The following is a 13530-nucleotide window of genomic DNA, read 5'->3' as shown; positions in this document are numbered from 1 at the left end:
CTTGAGGTCCTCGGTTTGACGTCTGTATAAAATGTGGTGAAGTTCGCGGATGCTCTTGCGGGCTCCCTTATGGACGATTGTAAGAAAGCAATGCCAAGGAAAAGGCAATATAGAAAGTCCAACCCGTGGTGGACGAAAAATTTAACGATAAAAAAGAAAATCGTCTATAAAGACAAACGGGCATACCAGCAGGAAAGTGTCGAACCGACCCGCTCCGCCAAACTGGGCGTCTACCGCTCTTCTTTGCGGGAGTACACCAGGGAGTTGAGGAAGGCAAAACTCGAGAGACGACGGAAATTTGTCACGAAGCAAAGCGACTCGAAGCCTTAGGGATTTGTTTATAAGCATCAGGCCGATAAGCTCCGAGTTGACAAAGTGCTGAGTACACTCCGTTGGGGAAACTCCTCGACCATCACCCTAGAGGAGACTACTGCTCGCCTGCTCGACGTGCACATGCCGGATGACCGGGAGAACAAAGACACGCAGCAGCAGCGCGAAGTCAGAGGTAACGCATACTATGTGCCTGACACTGCTGATGATCCTCTCTTCACGGGTGCAGAAATCGCAGCAGCAGTCAGATCTCTGACAAACAACAAGGCGCCAGGCCTGTATCTCATCGAGGTCTTGGCACTGAAGGCCGCCTACAAGGCAATCTCCGGTTAGTTCATTAGGCTTTTCAATGGGTGCCTTCAATGGGGCGTCTTCCCCTCGATCTGGAAGGAGGGCACGCTCAGAGTTTTCGTGAAGGGCAAGGACGTGGAGGACCCCAAATCTTACAGGCCGATCTGTCTCCTTTCCGTAATAGGGAAAGTCTTCAAGAAGCTTCTTCTGAAACGACTCAACCAGACGTCACTCTCGCCGGGGAAGTTCTCCGATCGGCAGTTCAGCTTCATTCCCGGAAGGTCGACGGATGGTCTCTGCCTCTGAACAGAGATACGTCATTGCGCTGCTCTTCAACATCTCGGGCGCTTTTGACAACGTCTGGTGGCCCCTCGTATTATCAGGATTCATGGACAGGAACTGCCCTTTTAACATCTTCAAAGTGCTAGTTGACTACTTCCGTGATAGTAAAGTTTCTCTCTCCTTCGGAGATGTAACGGTCTCGAAGAAGGCCACCAGAAGTTGTCCCGCAGGGCTGGGTGTTAGGTCCAACTTGTTGGAACGTCATGTTTGACGGACTCCTTAGCTCTGGAAGCTAAAGTTGATGATAAATTTTTAGCGGTAGCGGATGATCTTCTCGTATTAGTCAGCGGCGATTCCCGCAAAGAAAAAAGTATAAACACAGGAAGTAGTCGACAAAATAGGGAAATGTTGTAGCTTTGCCAAATTAGATCTTTTGTCGCGAAAGACTGAGGCAATTGTCCTCAAGAACGACCTTATCAAAAGGGCCCCAATAAGTAGACGGGGAGGAGCGCGTCCAGATCAAAAACGAAATGCGGTCAGGGTCAAAAAGACTGACCTCGCGAGTAGGCCACTGACCATTCGATTAGGAAATAATAGGATTCAATTTAAGAAATCATTTAGGTACTTTGGCTTCTACATAGATAAAGGGATGTGTGTATCCACCCATTTCAAATATCTCAGCGATAAGGTCGGTTCGCTTTTTAGTAAGCTAGGCAGACAGGCTGTACGTAAATGGGGCCTGCGTTTCGGGACGCTCTTGGCTATATACCGGGGCGTGTTCGCACCGACGGTGGCATACGCTGCCGCCGGGTGGAACGACCTGTGCACTAGAGGCGACCTGAAAGTCCTCAGGTCCCTGCAGCGTTGAGTGCTCATTTTGGTGACCGCCACGTATCGCACGGCATCGGCTGAGTCGCTCTGCGGGCGCGGTTCCCGTCGACATCCTTTTCGCGGGATCCCCGGGCGCGATGCAAGGTTAGAAAAGAGAGGGGTACCAAGGTAGGAGATAGGATTGTTCCATACGCCGGGAAATAAAAGGAGGTACTATGTCTCGTGAGGTTTGCGGCAACGGAGATGTAGAAGGACAGATGGTCTTCTTCTGTCAAAGGTCACATCACATGTGCCTTCTTCGGCGATGTCGGGGCTAGTATTGGTGCGTCCTGGTTCAAAACCGACCACTACGTCACGCAAATGATTACCAGACATAGCGACTTTCAGAGGCGCCTCGCGGATCTGGGACTTGTAGACGGTGGGATGTGTGCTTGCGGGGACGGCGAGGATACTGCGGCGCATCACCTCCTCCATTGCCAGCTCTTTGAACCGCAGAGAGAGGCACTGCGAGAATTCGTTCCAGTCGGGGCCTGGGAATGGCCGGCGGCAGCACCCTTCTTGGTGTCGTCTCCAGAGGCTTTCTCGGTCTTTGCCGACTTTTGCAGGGAGACCCTTTGGATAAAGGGAGGTTGTTGGTAGATTTCTGGAACAATTAGGTCGAGGGCTATCAGAAACCTCGGTTATGGGGGTGTAGCCTCGTAAGCTTCGCGAGATCACCACACACTCGGGTTGTGTAGGCGTTTATAGCTGAGTTCCTAGATAGGGTTTAGCTTCCAAACTAGGAAGGGTCCATTGATCGGCGAGCAGGATCTTGTATCCTTGCATCCAGTCATATCCCATTCCACTTAGAACACCTTATCCTATTACCCGTCCAGAGCTTCAATAGAGTCAATAGGGTCAGAGCGTGTGTCCAGGATCGAGACACAAATGGGCAGGCCTCCCCGTGGTCCCCGTGGGCGTGACACGTGCGCAGGCCGCGTGGGGCTAGCGGTTCACCGCACACCCCGCGCGCGGTTGGCGGGTTTGGAGGCGCGTACGGTCACGGCCGAACTGCCCATCCTACGAATTACGCCCGCAGGCGCTGCTGGATTTTTCCATCTTCCGCTCTCCTGTCATTCGTTGCCAAAGCTGGAAAGATAGAATAGATGATTGGTAGCGTATCACCTAATGGCTGAGGTCGCATGTCGTGGCACGTTACAGGTATCAAGACAAATACTAGTCAGCCCCTCCCACATCCCCCAGGGGCCGTAGCGCTGTGTCTGCTCTTCTGCGGGCACACCTATGGTACGGGAGTGACGACCCCGGGGTACTCAGTCAGAAGCCAACTCGTTTTACTACGCAATGCAGCGGCTTTTGAGGTTCTGAATCCCTTTGGAGACATTGAATAATGACAGAATCCTTTAAATATAAGAGGGCTACAGCCTTCCGAGATTAATACTTTGTCTACGTCGTTGGCATAAGGAAACTACGGTCTCTGATGATTAGTGAATACCCACTCTCGAACAACTTTCTGTCTCAAAGCCTGAAGGCATGAGGGGGCACCTTCTCCCCTTGCGTAAAGGAATGACGACAGAACCTTGAACATATATGAGAGAAGCATGGCCTCTCAATGATTAAAAATGCCCGTTGAACATTACCTTGTCGTCGGCATGAAGAAGCCGCTAGCGGCTTCTCATGTTGCGATAGTCGTCGACATGGTGGACATGAAGAGGCTGCACCCGCCGGCCTCCGATGATTAAACGTCCAAAGAGTGTTTACCCGCCAACAACAGTCTCGTATTATGAGGACTTTTCGGCGGCCCATGATTACACGAGACACCATACAGAGACGAGGGAAAAACCCTGTCATTTCGGAGCAATCCGAGAGACAAGCTGCACTGCACCAATGGCGCATTTGCACGTAACCCGTTGGAAAACCGGAACGGTTAGTGGGCAACACCCTTAATTCGATTACCCGGCTAGAACGGGCAGCTAACCCTTTGAACGTAGCAGTGAAGTCCGGCTAATGCGCAAGCATAAGCTCGGATGAGAGTCAAACATCCAATGGAAAAAGATTGGTAGACCTCGGGGTCGGGGTCGGGGCGCAAGTCCATCTTCCCCTACCGGAAGATGCCCCAGCGTTTGCGGTAGGAGGTGAATCGGTTCAATTGACGGGATTGGGTTTACCTCGACCCCAGTGGTCGACAGGTCATTGCGGTGAATTAGAGGCCACGCGACCTGCGTCACTGGCGCCGTCGAGGCTGGCAGCTAGTGCTCACTGTGTGTCTTCGGGCCGGTGGGCGTCACCAACGGTTTCGATTGGCAAGGACCTACGAGCCATAACGGTGACTTAGATTGTGTATTGCGCTAGTCCCGTGTAGCCTAATGGCTGAGGTCGCATGCCGCGGCACGCTACGCGTGCTGTCGGCTCACACTAATATCAGCAGCAATCACGATGAGCGGGAAAGAGGTACATCTCGCAGTTGCATAACGTGTTATTATTAAGTTTCTCATGAATGAAAATGTAAATTCCGCTGAAATTTCGCGCTGTTTACTCCCAAAGTTCAGGGAAAAAACCCTTTCATGAGCTCGGGTGAAGCAGTGAGGTAATGAATTTAAGAAAGAACGGGAGCGTGTTGAAAACATTGCCTTCTCACGCAGTCCCCGCACCAGCATCACAGCGCAGAACACCGAGGCTGTTCGAGGACTCTTCGAAGGCGATCAGTACTTAACTGTTCTTGAAATCTCTCAGGAACTTCAGTTTGAACTGCCCATCGGTCAAAAAGGCGCGGCATTCCGATCAGAAGTATGTTGCTTCTCCATGATAACGCCAGACCGCAGCAGTAACACAACATAAATTGGCCGATATGCACTGGGCTGTCCTAGAACATCCACCCTACAGCCCAGACCTGTCACAATGTGACTTCCATATGTTTTGGTCACTCAAGGAAACCCTTGGTGGACAGCGCTTCACAATGAATGAGGAACTGAAGCAGTTTGTGTGCAATTGGTTTGATACTTGTCCGCGAACTTGTTACGATACTGGAATTAAAAAATTACCAGATCGTTGGAGAAAGTATATAGATAAGATGAGGGACTATGTAGAAAAATAAGAAAAATGTAAATTAGAAGTGATTTTGAAAAATATATAGTTTTTTACAAAAGGCTCGTTTATATTTGATCCACCCTCGTATAACAATTAACAACAAAGTTTAAACACTAATTTCTGTAATTTAGTAAACAACAATAAAAAGGCAATCTTTTCAAAATCGTCCTCTTAAAAATAGTTTTGTTATTTCAAGCTGAGTTATATGATAGCCCTGTTAGTGTTTGTAAAAGAGACGTTTCTTTAAATTGTAGGAAAATAAACACCCCGAATTCTAATTTCCTATTATAACTTTATTTACTTTGAACTACGGTTGTTACTAAACTATTAGGTGGTAAACTTAGTTCCTGTTTTTTGTTTAAAAAACTCATTTATTTCGACATCAAAAGCAAAAAATACATTAATCGAAGTATTTTCCCTCGCTAGCTATACATTTTTCCCATCTTTCGGGCAACGTGTAGATTCCTCGACGATAGAACGATTGGTCTTTTGATGCAATCCATTCGTCGATCCATTTTCGCACATCCTCGTAATTTCTGAAATGTGTATCCACCAAGCCGTGCTGCATCGACCGGAACAAGTAATAGTCCAAAGGAGCTGAGTCTGGTGAATACGCTGGGTGCGGGAGAACTTCCCACTCGAGCTGCATCAGTGTTTCTTTGACGGCTTTGGGAACGTGTAGTCGAGCGTTGTCGTGCAAAAGCATAACTTTACGTCGATTGCTGGCTACTGCTGGCCTTTTTTCCAACAATGCTTTATTCAGACGGTTTAATTGTGATTGATATCGATCCCCCGTGATACTTTCGTTCGGTCTTAATAGCTCATAATAAACGACGCCGTGCATATCCCACCAAATGCAAAGAATTGCTTTGTGTCTATGAATATTTCTCTTTGGTGTGGATGTCGATNGGTTGGCCAGGGTCTACCCATGATTTTCTTCGTTTAGGATTATCGAAGTATATCCATTTTTCATCGCCAGTCACTATGCGCCACAAAAAACTCTTCTTTTTCTGCCTGGCGAGCAGAGAAATAGAGATGTTTAAGCGATTCGCAATGGCATTTGCGGTTAATTCGTGTGGTACCCATTTTCCCTCCTTTTGAATTTTTCCCATTGCATGTAGACGTTTGGAAACAGCCATCGGAGTAACATTTAATGCTGCAGACAATTCTTGGAACGTTTGAGTAGATTTTTCGTCCAATAATGCCTGCAAATCGGTGTCTTCAAACTTTTTCGGTTGGCCTGAACGTTCTTTATCATTGACATCAAAATCATCAATCTTAAATCACTGAAACCATATTTGGCATGTTCTTTCCGATGGAGCATAATTGCCATAAGCTTCGAAAAGCAATTTATGAATTGCAGCTGCAGTTTTTTTCAAGTCAAAGTAATGAAGCAGCACATGTCGAAAAAACAACTTATCGCGTTCCATATTTAATCAAAAGAAAAAATAGCACTGCTCGCTTAAATGAATCTCTTTGCACTGAATTTTATTGACAAATGTCTAACCTCTAAAATGCAGCCAGTTTTAGATGTCAAAATAAATTACACTTACTACTAACGTCATCTAACTGTGAGCCGCAGGAACTAAGTTTACCACCTTATATTACCAATATATTAATCTTGGCATATAACAAACCTCAGCGATACTAGAAACCGGCAGTAGTGTATGGCAGCGCGTGGAGATGATAATTCCCGTGCCGCACACAAGTTCATGCATGTATTTGTGCGCACGAGATTGGATCGAGCATACATGTATACGGTTCGCAGTTATGTCCAGCACGGGCGCTGTCCTTTTCCACATGATATCTGGGCCGTTTCCTAACATCACTGGTAATGCTAGATCTGTACCGTAGTGATCGTTTTGCTTTCGAATGATTAGCAATCTAAAACAGTGACATGCTAGTGTTAATAACATTGCCTTTTCAACACTCGATTGCTAAATATTCTAGAGTGGGACAGTTAGCCGCAAACATATGAATTTTCAAAATCGGTTCTACTAGTTCACTAGTTTTAGCGCACAATAGAATTTGATACGATCACATGAAATAACTATCAAATAACTATCTGCCATTTTTTGGAAAGATTTTAGATTCAAATATTTAAATATCCGTGCGCGTATGTTTTTTTCTAATAATTTAATATTTTTATTTTAATAACATTTTTATTTTTCTTTTTAATAACATTTTTTACCAATAAACTTGTCGAAGCTATCCGATGACTTCGTCAAACTGAATATAATAATTATTTGAAAATATATATTGGGTTGGCAAATAAGTTCGTTCGGTTTTCTTGACTGGTATAAAATACAATTTATTTAATATACAAAATATATACTAATCAATAATGTATTGACCATTCTTTTCTATGACTTTATGCCATCTTTTTACCAATTTCATAATCCCACATTCATAAAACGTCTGAGGTTTACCGGCAAAAAACTGATACAGTTGCGTTTTAACAGCTTCATTATTAGCAAAGTTTTTCGCGTTCAGAGAATTTTGCAGCGACCGGAACAAATGATAATCAAAGGGTGCCGGTGAATAAGGAGGGTGAGGCAAAACATCCCAGCCAAGCCTTAACAATTTGTTCCGAGTAGTTAATGAAGTATGGGGTTGGCATTGTCGTGGTGGAAGACGACTCCTTTTCGATTTGCCAATTCTGGAAATTTCGAACGTATTGCTTGATTCAATTTCGTTAATTGGGAGCAATATACAGTTGAATCGATCGTCCTGCATGATGGTAAGAGCTCATAATAAATNACCACACTGAGAGCATAATTTTCTTCGGGTGCAATCCTGCCTTCGAGGTTGTTTGTGGTGGTTCACTGCTGCTTCCCCATGATCTTTTACGTACTACGTTATCGTAGACGATCCACTTTTCATCTCCCGTAACCAACCGCTTTAAAAATGGATCGTTTTCTTGGCGTTTCAGCAGCGTGTCGCAGATGGAAATGCAAGCGGTTAAGTTGGCCTCGGTCAATTCGTGCTGCACCCAAACATTGAGGCGAGAAACGTATCCCAGCTGACGCAAATGGTTTTCTACGCTTGTGTGGGATATATTAAGTGTCGTAGCAATCTCTCGTACTGTTTGCGATGGATTTTTGTCGACGGTATTCTTTATTACAGCTGAATCNCAGCGCGTCGCAGATGGAAATGCGAGCGGTTAAGTTGGCCTCGGTCAATTCGTGCGGCACCAAAACATTGAGGCGAGAAACGTATCCCAACTGACGCAAATGGTTTTCTACACTTGTGTGGGATATATTAAGTGTCGTAGCAATCTCTCGTACTGTTTGCGATGGATTTTTGTCGACGGTATTCTTTATTACAGCTGAATCAATCTCTGCTGGACGACCAAAACGGGACGCGTCACTAACATCAAAATCTCCAGAACGGAATTTAGCAAACCATTTTTGACACATACGTTCTGTTAACGCATCGTCCCCATACACATTACATATCTTTTTATAAGCTTCCGCAGCTCGTTTGCCTTTTTTGAAATAAAAAAGTAAAATATGGCGAAAATGAACGTTCTTTTCTTCCATATTTGCAACGGTGCAGTACGCACAATACTCTGGTATTAACCGGCGTACGTTTACAAATAGGTTAGGTGGAACGTCGCTTTTCAGCTGCGCAAGCGCGTTGTGCGATAGCGCAGTGGAAAAGAGATAGCAGAACGAGTAAACCTACTCCGATTAAAAAACCGAACGAACTTATTTGCCAACTCAATATTTGGGAATTAATGATATTTGAAAAATGTCCTTCCAACTTGAAAAATTATTTACAAAGATACATCAGTTTATTTTGGTCAAGTTTAAAAAAATAACAAACCAAACGTTCTAAAAATTTTGATGAATTTTTAGTACATAATAAAACGTGGCTCAAAAATTAATTTCATCTCCACTTTCCATTCTATCTTTACAACACGAAAAAGCGCAAAATAATGTTGCAAAACGTGGTTGTTAGAAACTCGCTTATAAAGTGAGTAGTGATCGTAAGAAAAGGAAAAAATTTTCGGACTTATTGGCTTCTCATTCGTCTAATATATTAACTGCAGTTACGTGTATAAGTTTACGTAAAGAAAGAAATAAAAAAATAGCAAACATAATATCGGAAAGTATATCTGATGAGTTGAGCTGATCTTTAAAAGTTCCTGCTATTCACCCATATACAAAAGACGATGCTCTTGCTCTGATTGTAAATGGTCGATTATCAATTGATGGGTATCAAATAATATATATCGGCGCCAAAGAGAGAGATGCTGATATTCATCCACATAAATAACCACAGATTATCAGAAAATTCTTTGTTATCCAGAAAACATAATTATAAGAGAAATCCGCAAAAGTTCGATTACAGTCTTAACTAGATCATATTGTTTTCCGACTTGCTATTGTTTCTCGATTTGTATTTGATTCAATAAATTCCTTATTACTGTAAAAGACTGAATTGCTTTTGAAATGGAATTTTGACGACATTTTAGATCAGTCACAATATAAACAAAAATTTTTCGAAAACGTTAAATCTTCTGATAATAATCTGTTTGCGACGTGGCTTGCACCCATACAGTTGCAGACTTTATCTGATGACGATCGATTACTCATTTTATGAAAAAACAATTAACCTCCTTCCAAACGATTGTTCAGACCGATACAATTGCAATTTATAAAAAAAACAAAAGCCGTAATATCAAATGAGAGAGAATATATTGAATCTTGCATTTCAACACTGACACCTGTTATTATGTCTGATCCTGTGAAGCTTACAGTAAAATACCGCTTCGTACTAACTATAGCTAATGGGAAAGTTTGGAGTGCTCTAACTGGGAAATTCATTTCTACATATTTGGAAATTCATTTCTACATATTGGGAAATTCATTTCACATATGTGAAGCTAATCTAAAAGATATGAGTAAATTAAACATCATTTTCAATCAACCATTACATGAAAAAACTTTAAAATTCAATATTTCTCTTCCCCATTCTTGGGTGAGATGTTTTGGCTGTCTTCTTCACGTTTCATATCGGTTTGAAATAAAACAATGGCAAGTCAAGATTGAACACGATAAATTTAAATTGAAAAGAAGAAAAAAGATTGTTAAAGCAGCTTTTAAAAATAAAATGGGTTTATCTATTGACATTTCAAAACAAATTAGCAGAACAACCAATGATGGCAATACAACTCGTGGATTTTTTGCCAATTCCAAAATGTTTAGCGAAATTATTGGATTAGATGTAACTCTCATCAATAGATTTGCTATAATTTTGAGAACTATATCTTCTCCGATTTCATTGTAGATGAGCAGAAATTTGGTAATTATTGTTATGAGACAGCTCAATTACACGTTCATATGTACAACTGATACTTCATGCTTGCTCCTGTATATAAATTATTTATACATATAATATATGCGTCAATTTTACCAATTAGTCTCCTTCCTGAGAAAGCTTAAGAAGCCAGGAACAAAGATTGTAGAAACATGAGAAAACATCATACCACCAGAAAAAACTCTAGAATTGCGACGAATGAAGACTTACTTAAAAGACTTCTTCTTTTCTCAGATCCTGTTATTTCGTCTTTAAGAAAAATTTCTAATAGAGTTGATTCTATCCCTGAAGAAGTTCTTGAATTGCTCGCAGATCCAACTGTCGCAAATGCAGTTTTATCAGAAAATAAATAATAATAAAAATAATTATACAAATAATTAATAAACAATACAAATAATAATATATCTTTATAAAATAAAAAATTAAAAAATTAAAAATTAGATAACAATAATATCTGTTCAGTGCAAAAGTTCGTGCCCTATTTGTAAATAAAAGTCAAGCAGTTGTTATTGTAAAAAAACTGCTTGTATTAATCAATAATTTATTGGTCACCGTCCTCAACAATCATTTTCCAACGTTCAATCAATTTATGGATACCACGTTTGAAAAAATTGCGTAGTTTTGCGTCAAAGAACGCGGTGATGTGGTTTTTGACAGACTCCGCAGAATCGAAATTCTAGCCATTTAAATCGTTTTGTAATGACTGAAACAAATAATAATCGGAGAATGTGATGTTCGGAGAATATGGTGGATGCAATAAGATTTCCCATTTCAGCTATTTCAATTTGTCCAGAATCATTTTCGAAGTGTATGGTCTAGCGTTGTCATGGTAGAAGATGACACCTTTACGATTAACCAAGCTGGACGTTTTTCTTTGATTGCTGCGTCCAATTTGGTTAGTTATTGACAGTACTTCTTTAAATCAATCATTTGGCCAACAGGAAGCAGCTCAAAATAGAACCTGACACAAGAGCGTGTCGAAAATATCTTTGAAACTTGATACCTAATGAAAGCGAGATAATTTAAATGTGTACGATCTTCTCGAATACGCGTTAGCTCAATTTCTTTCAGATGCGTTTGTGTTATTAAAGAGAACAGAGCTTCAGAGATGAGTACTGCGTATACAAAACAGTTTGAGCGAGTTTTCCTGTGTAGTCACTCAAAAAGGCCAAAAATGAGTTTTGCAAGTGCTGCTAAATACCTGCATAAGTCGTCACAGTTCATTAAGAAATGAATAAAACGATATAAAGAAACAAAAAGTGCCGATGACTTTCTAGATAGTGGCTAAAGCGAAAGACTACCAACAGGGAAGGTAAAGTGATTCTTCGATTTTTTTAGAAAATCCGAATCTTTCTTTACAAAAAGGACGAGCAGTTTTGGCAAAGAAAAGTACAAATATTAATATAATGACACTGAAACGTCATTTAGAAGAGAAAAATGTCAAATGGCGTAGTACAATATCCAAACCGTTACTTTCAAAAAAAACATATTGAAAATTGTTTTGCGTGGGCTCATCAAAATATCGACCGTGATTGGAGCAACATAGTGTTCAGTGATGAATCTTCCTTTTGGGCCTGGTGTCCTATTAGACATGCTTAGTTTAGCCGTGGACAACCAGTAATAGAAAGGAGTGTAAAACCCCTGATAAAAGTGCATGTTTGATGTTGTTTTAACATACGGAGTTTCGGGAGCTTGCGTCTTCACAGACAATATGAATACTCAACAAATTATATCAAAGGGGACTTCTCATATCAGTTAAACGTCACGTTAGTTTAATGAAACTCAAGACGAATGGATTTTGCAAGATAACGATCCGAAACATAGAAGTCGAATCTGTACCGAATGGAAAGCGAAAAACGGCATCATCGTATTGAATTCTCTTCCTAGTCCCCTGTTGCAAATCCGATAGAAAATGTGTGGTCCATAATGAAGCACAAACTTAAGGAAAAACGTATATTAAAATTAAAAACCTTAATAAAAAGTATTCGTCAAATATGGAGATAGCTACCTATGTCGCACGCCGAGAAATTGATAGAAAGTATGCCAAAAAAATGTGAAGCCATAATTGCTAACGGAGGAGATTACACTCACTATTAAAGTAAGAGCATATTAGCGTTTTCTATATATTTTCGATTTATCGAAATAAAGTTACAAATAAACTTATATTCATAGAGATATCGCCGACACACTCTTGTGTGACAGACTATATATAACACCTTGGCAATCCCACCAAACGGACAGCAAGACCTTCTTCGGATGCAAGCCGGCTTTAGCGACTGAATCTGCCGGTTCATTTGCTTCTTTCCAAGTACACCTGCATTTAACGGACTGCATTTATATAGGATCCATTTTTCGTTGCCATTCGCCAAACGGTCCAAAAAAACCCCCTTTTCAGGCGTCCGAGCAAAGAAACGGCTGCGGAGATGCGTTCCAAATTGTTTTTTATTTCGGACGAATGTGGTACCCAAGTGTCGAGCTTCAGAGTAAATCCCACCTTCCTTAAACACCGAAATGCAGTTGATCGATCAATGTTCAGGGCCTCAGCAACCTCTTCCGTCAAAATGCGTGCATTGTTTGATATTAATGCGCACAAAACGTCGTCGTCGATGTCGGAAGGACGCCCAGAACAAGATTCATCTTTGAGGCTAAAATCACCAAGACGAAATTTAGTATTTCACTTCTTTACCGTTCGAAGTGCAGGAGCACGGTCCAAGTAAACTTCCTGAATATTTTTTGTAGCAGCGCCAACGGTCATTCCTTTCCGAAACTCGTAAAGCATCACATGTCGAAAATGCAACTTCTCCTTGTCCATTTTCAACGATTTTTTTCACGGCTTAAATTCAACCAAACCAAATAATTCTGAAGCTCAAATGATACCTATGACTGTTATCTTTCCAACGATATATAATATGCATACATAAACAACAACAGAGTCGACACATGCTACTTCACCAGTTCCATCTATATGAATCGGGCACGAATTTTTGTACTGATCCAATATAAAAATAACAAATATGCATTTTTTACATGTTAACCTCCGCAGCTCAGTACAAAAAAACAATTTTATATTTGGGTTTAAAATTAATTTTCTTATTACTATTTTATCATTTTTTTGTTGTTTACAATTTTATAGTTAATATTTCACATTAATTTTATTTTTCGCCGTTAAATATTAATATTTTATTTAGTACAATAAAACGGTATCAATTTAGCACTTAACTATTATTTAATTAATAGTGAGTAAAAATGCATTGTTTATTTTTTATCCTCATACATATAAAATAAATGGTATAAACGATATACCAGGTGTATGCATACGTTTTTTCCGGTTTTTTGGTAAAAAAAAACACGTAATTTTTAAGTGAAATTAATTTTTTTTTATTCAAA

At 41.0% G+C, this 13530-nt stretch overlaps 1 protein-coding gene across 1 annotated transcript; it reads left to right on the top strand.

Moving 5' to 3' along the window:
* The first annotated feature begins 8758 nt into the window (after positions 1–8758).
* Positions 8759–10496, top strand: LOC106747833. The gene is made up of 3 exons (XM_014625763.1): positions 8759–8796; positions 9900–10109; positions 10319–10496. The coding sequence occupies exons 1-3, from the start codon at positions 8759–8761 to the stop codon at positions 10494–10496; spliced, it is 426 nt and encodes a 141-aa protein (XP_014481249.1).
* Positions 10497–13530: the final 3034 nt, after the last annotated feature.

Source organism: Dinoponera quadriceps, unplaced genomic scaffold (genome assembly GCF_001313825.1).
Source record: "Dinoponera quadriceps isolate SergipeBrazil2010 unplaced genomic scaffold, ASM131382v1 scaffold2489, whole genome shotgun sequence".
Lineage (NCBI taxonomy): Eukaryota > Metazoa > Arthropoda > Insecta > Hymenoptera > Formicidae > Dinoponera > Dinoponera quadriceps.
The sequence above is the reverse complement of the archived record's forward strand: the minus strand, read 5'-3'. Positions and strand labels throughout refer to the sequence as shown.

Excerpts from the sequence above, each read along its gene's own strand:
- LOC106747833 (XM_014625763.1), top strand. The coding sequence starts at position 8,759 with ATGTTGCAAAACGTGGTTGTTAGAAACTCGCTTATAAA. Across the intron at positions 8,797-9,899 it reads GTTAGAAACTCGCTTATAAA|AAGAAAAAAGATTGTTAAAG; the intron begins GTGAGTAGTGAT and ends TAAATTGAAAAG. Across the intron at positions 10,110-10,318 it reads ATATCTTCTCCGATTTCATT|AAAAAACTCTAGAATTGCGA; the intron begins GTAGATGAGCAG and ends TCATACCACCAG.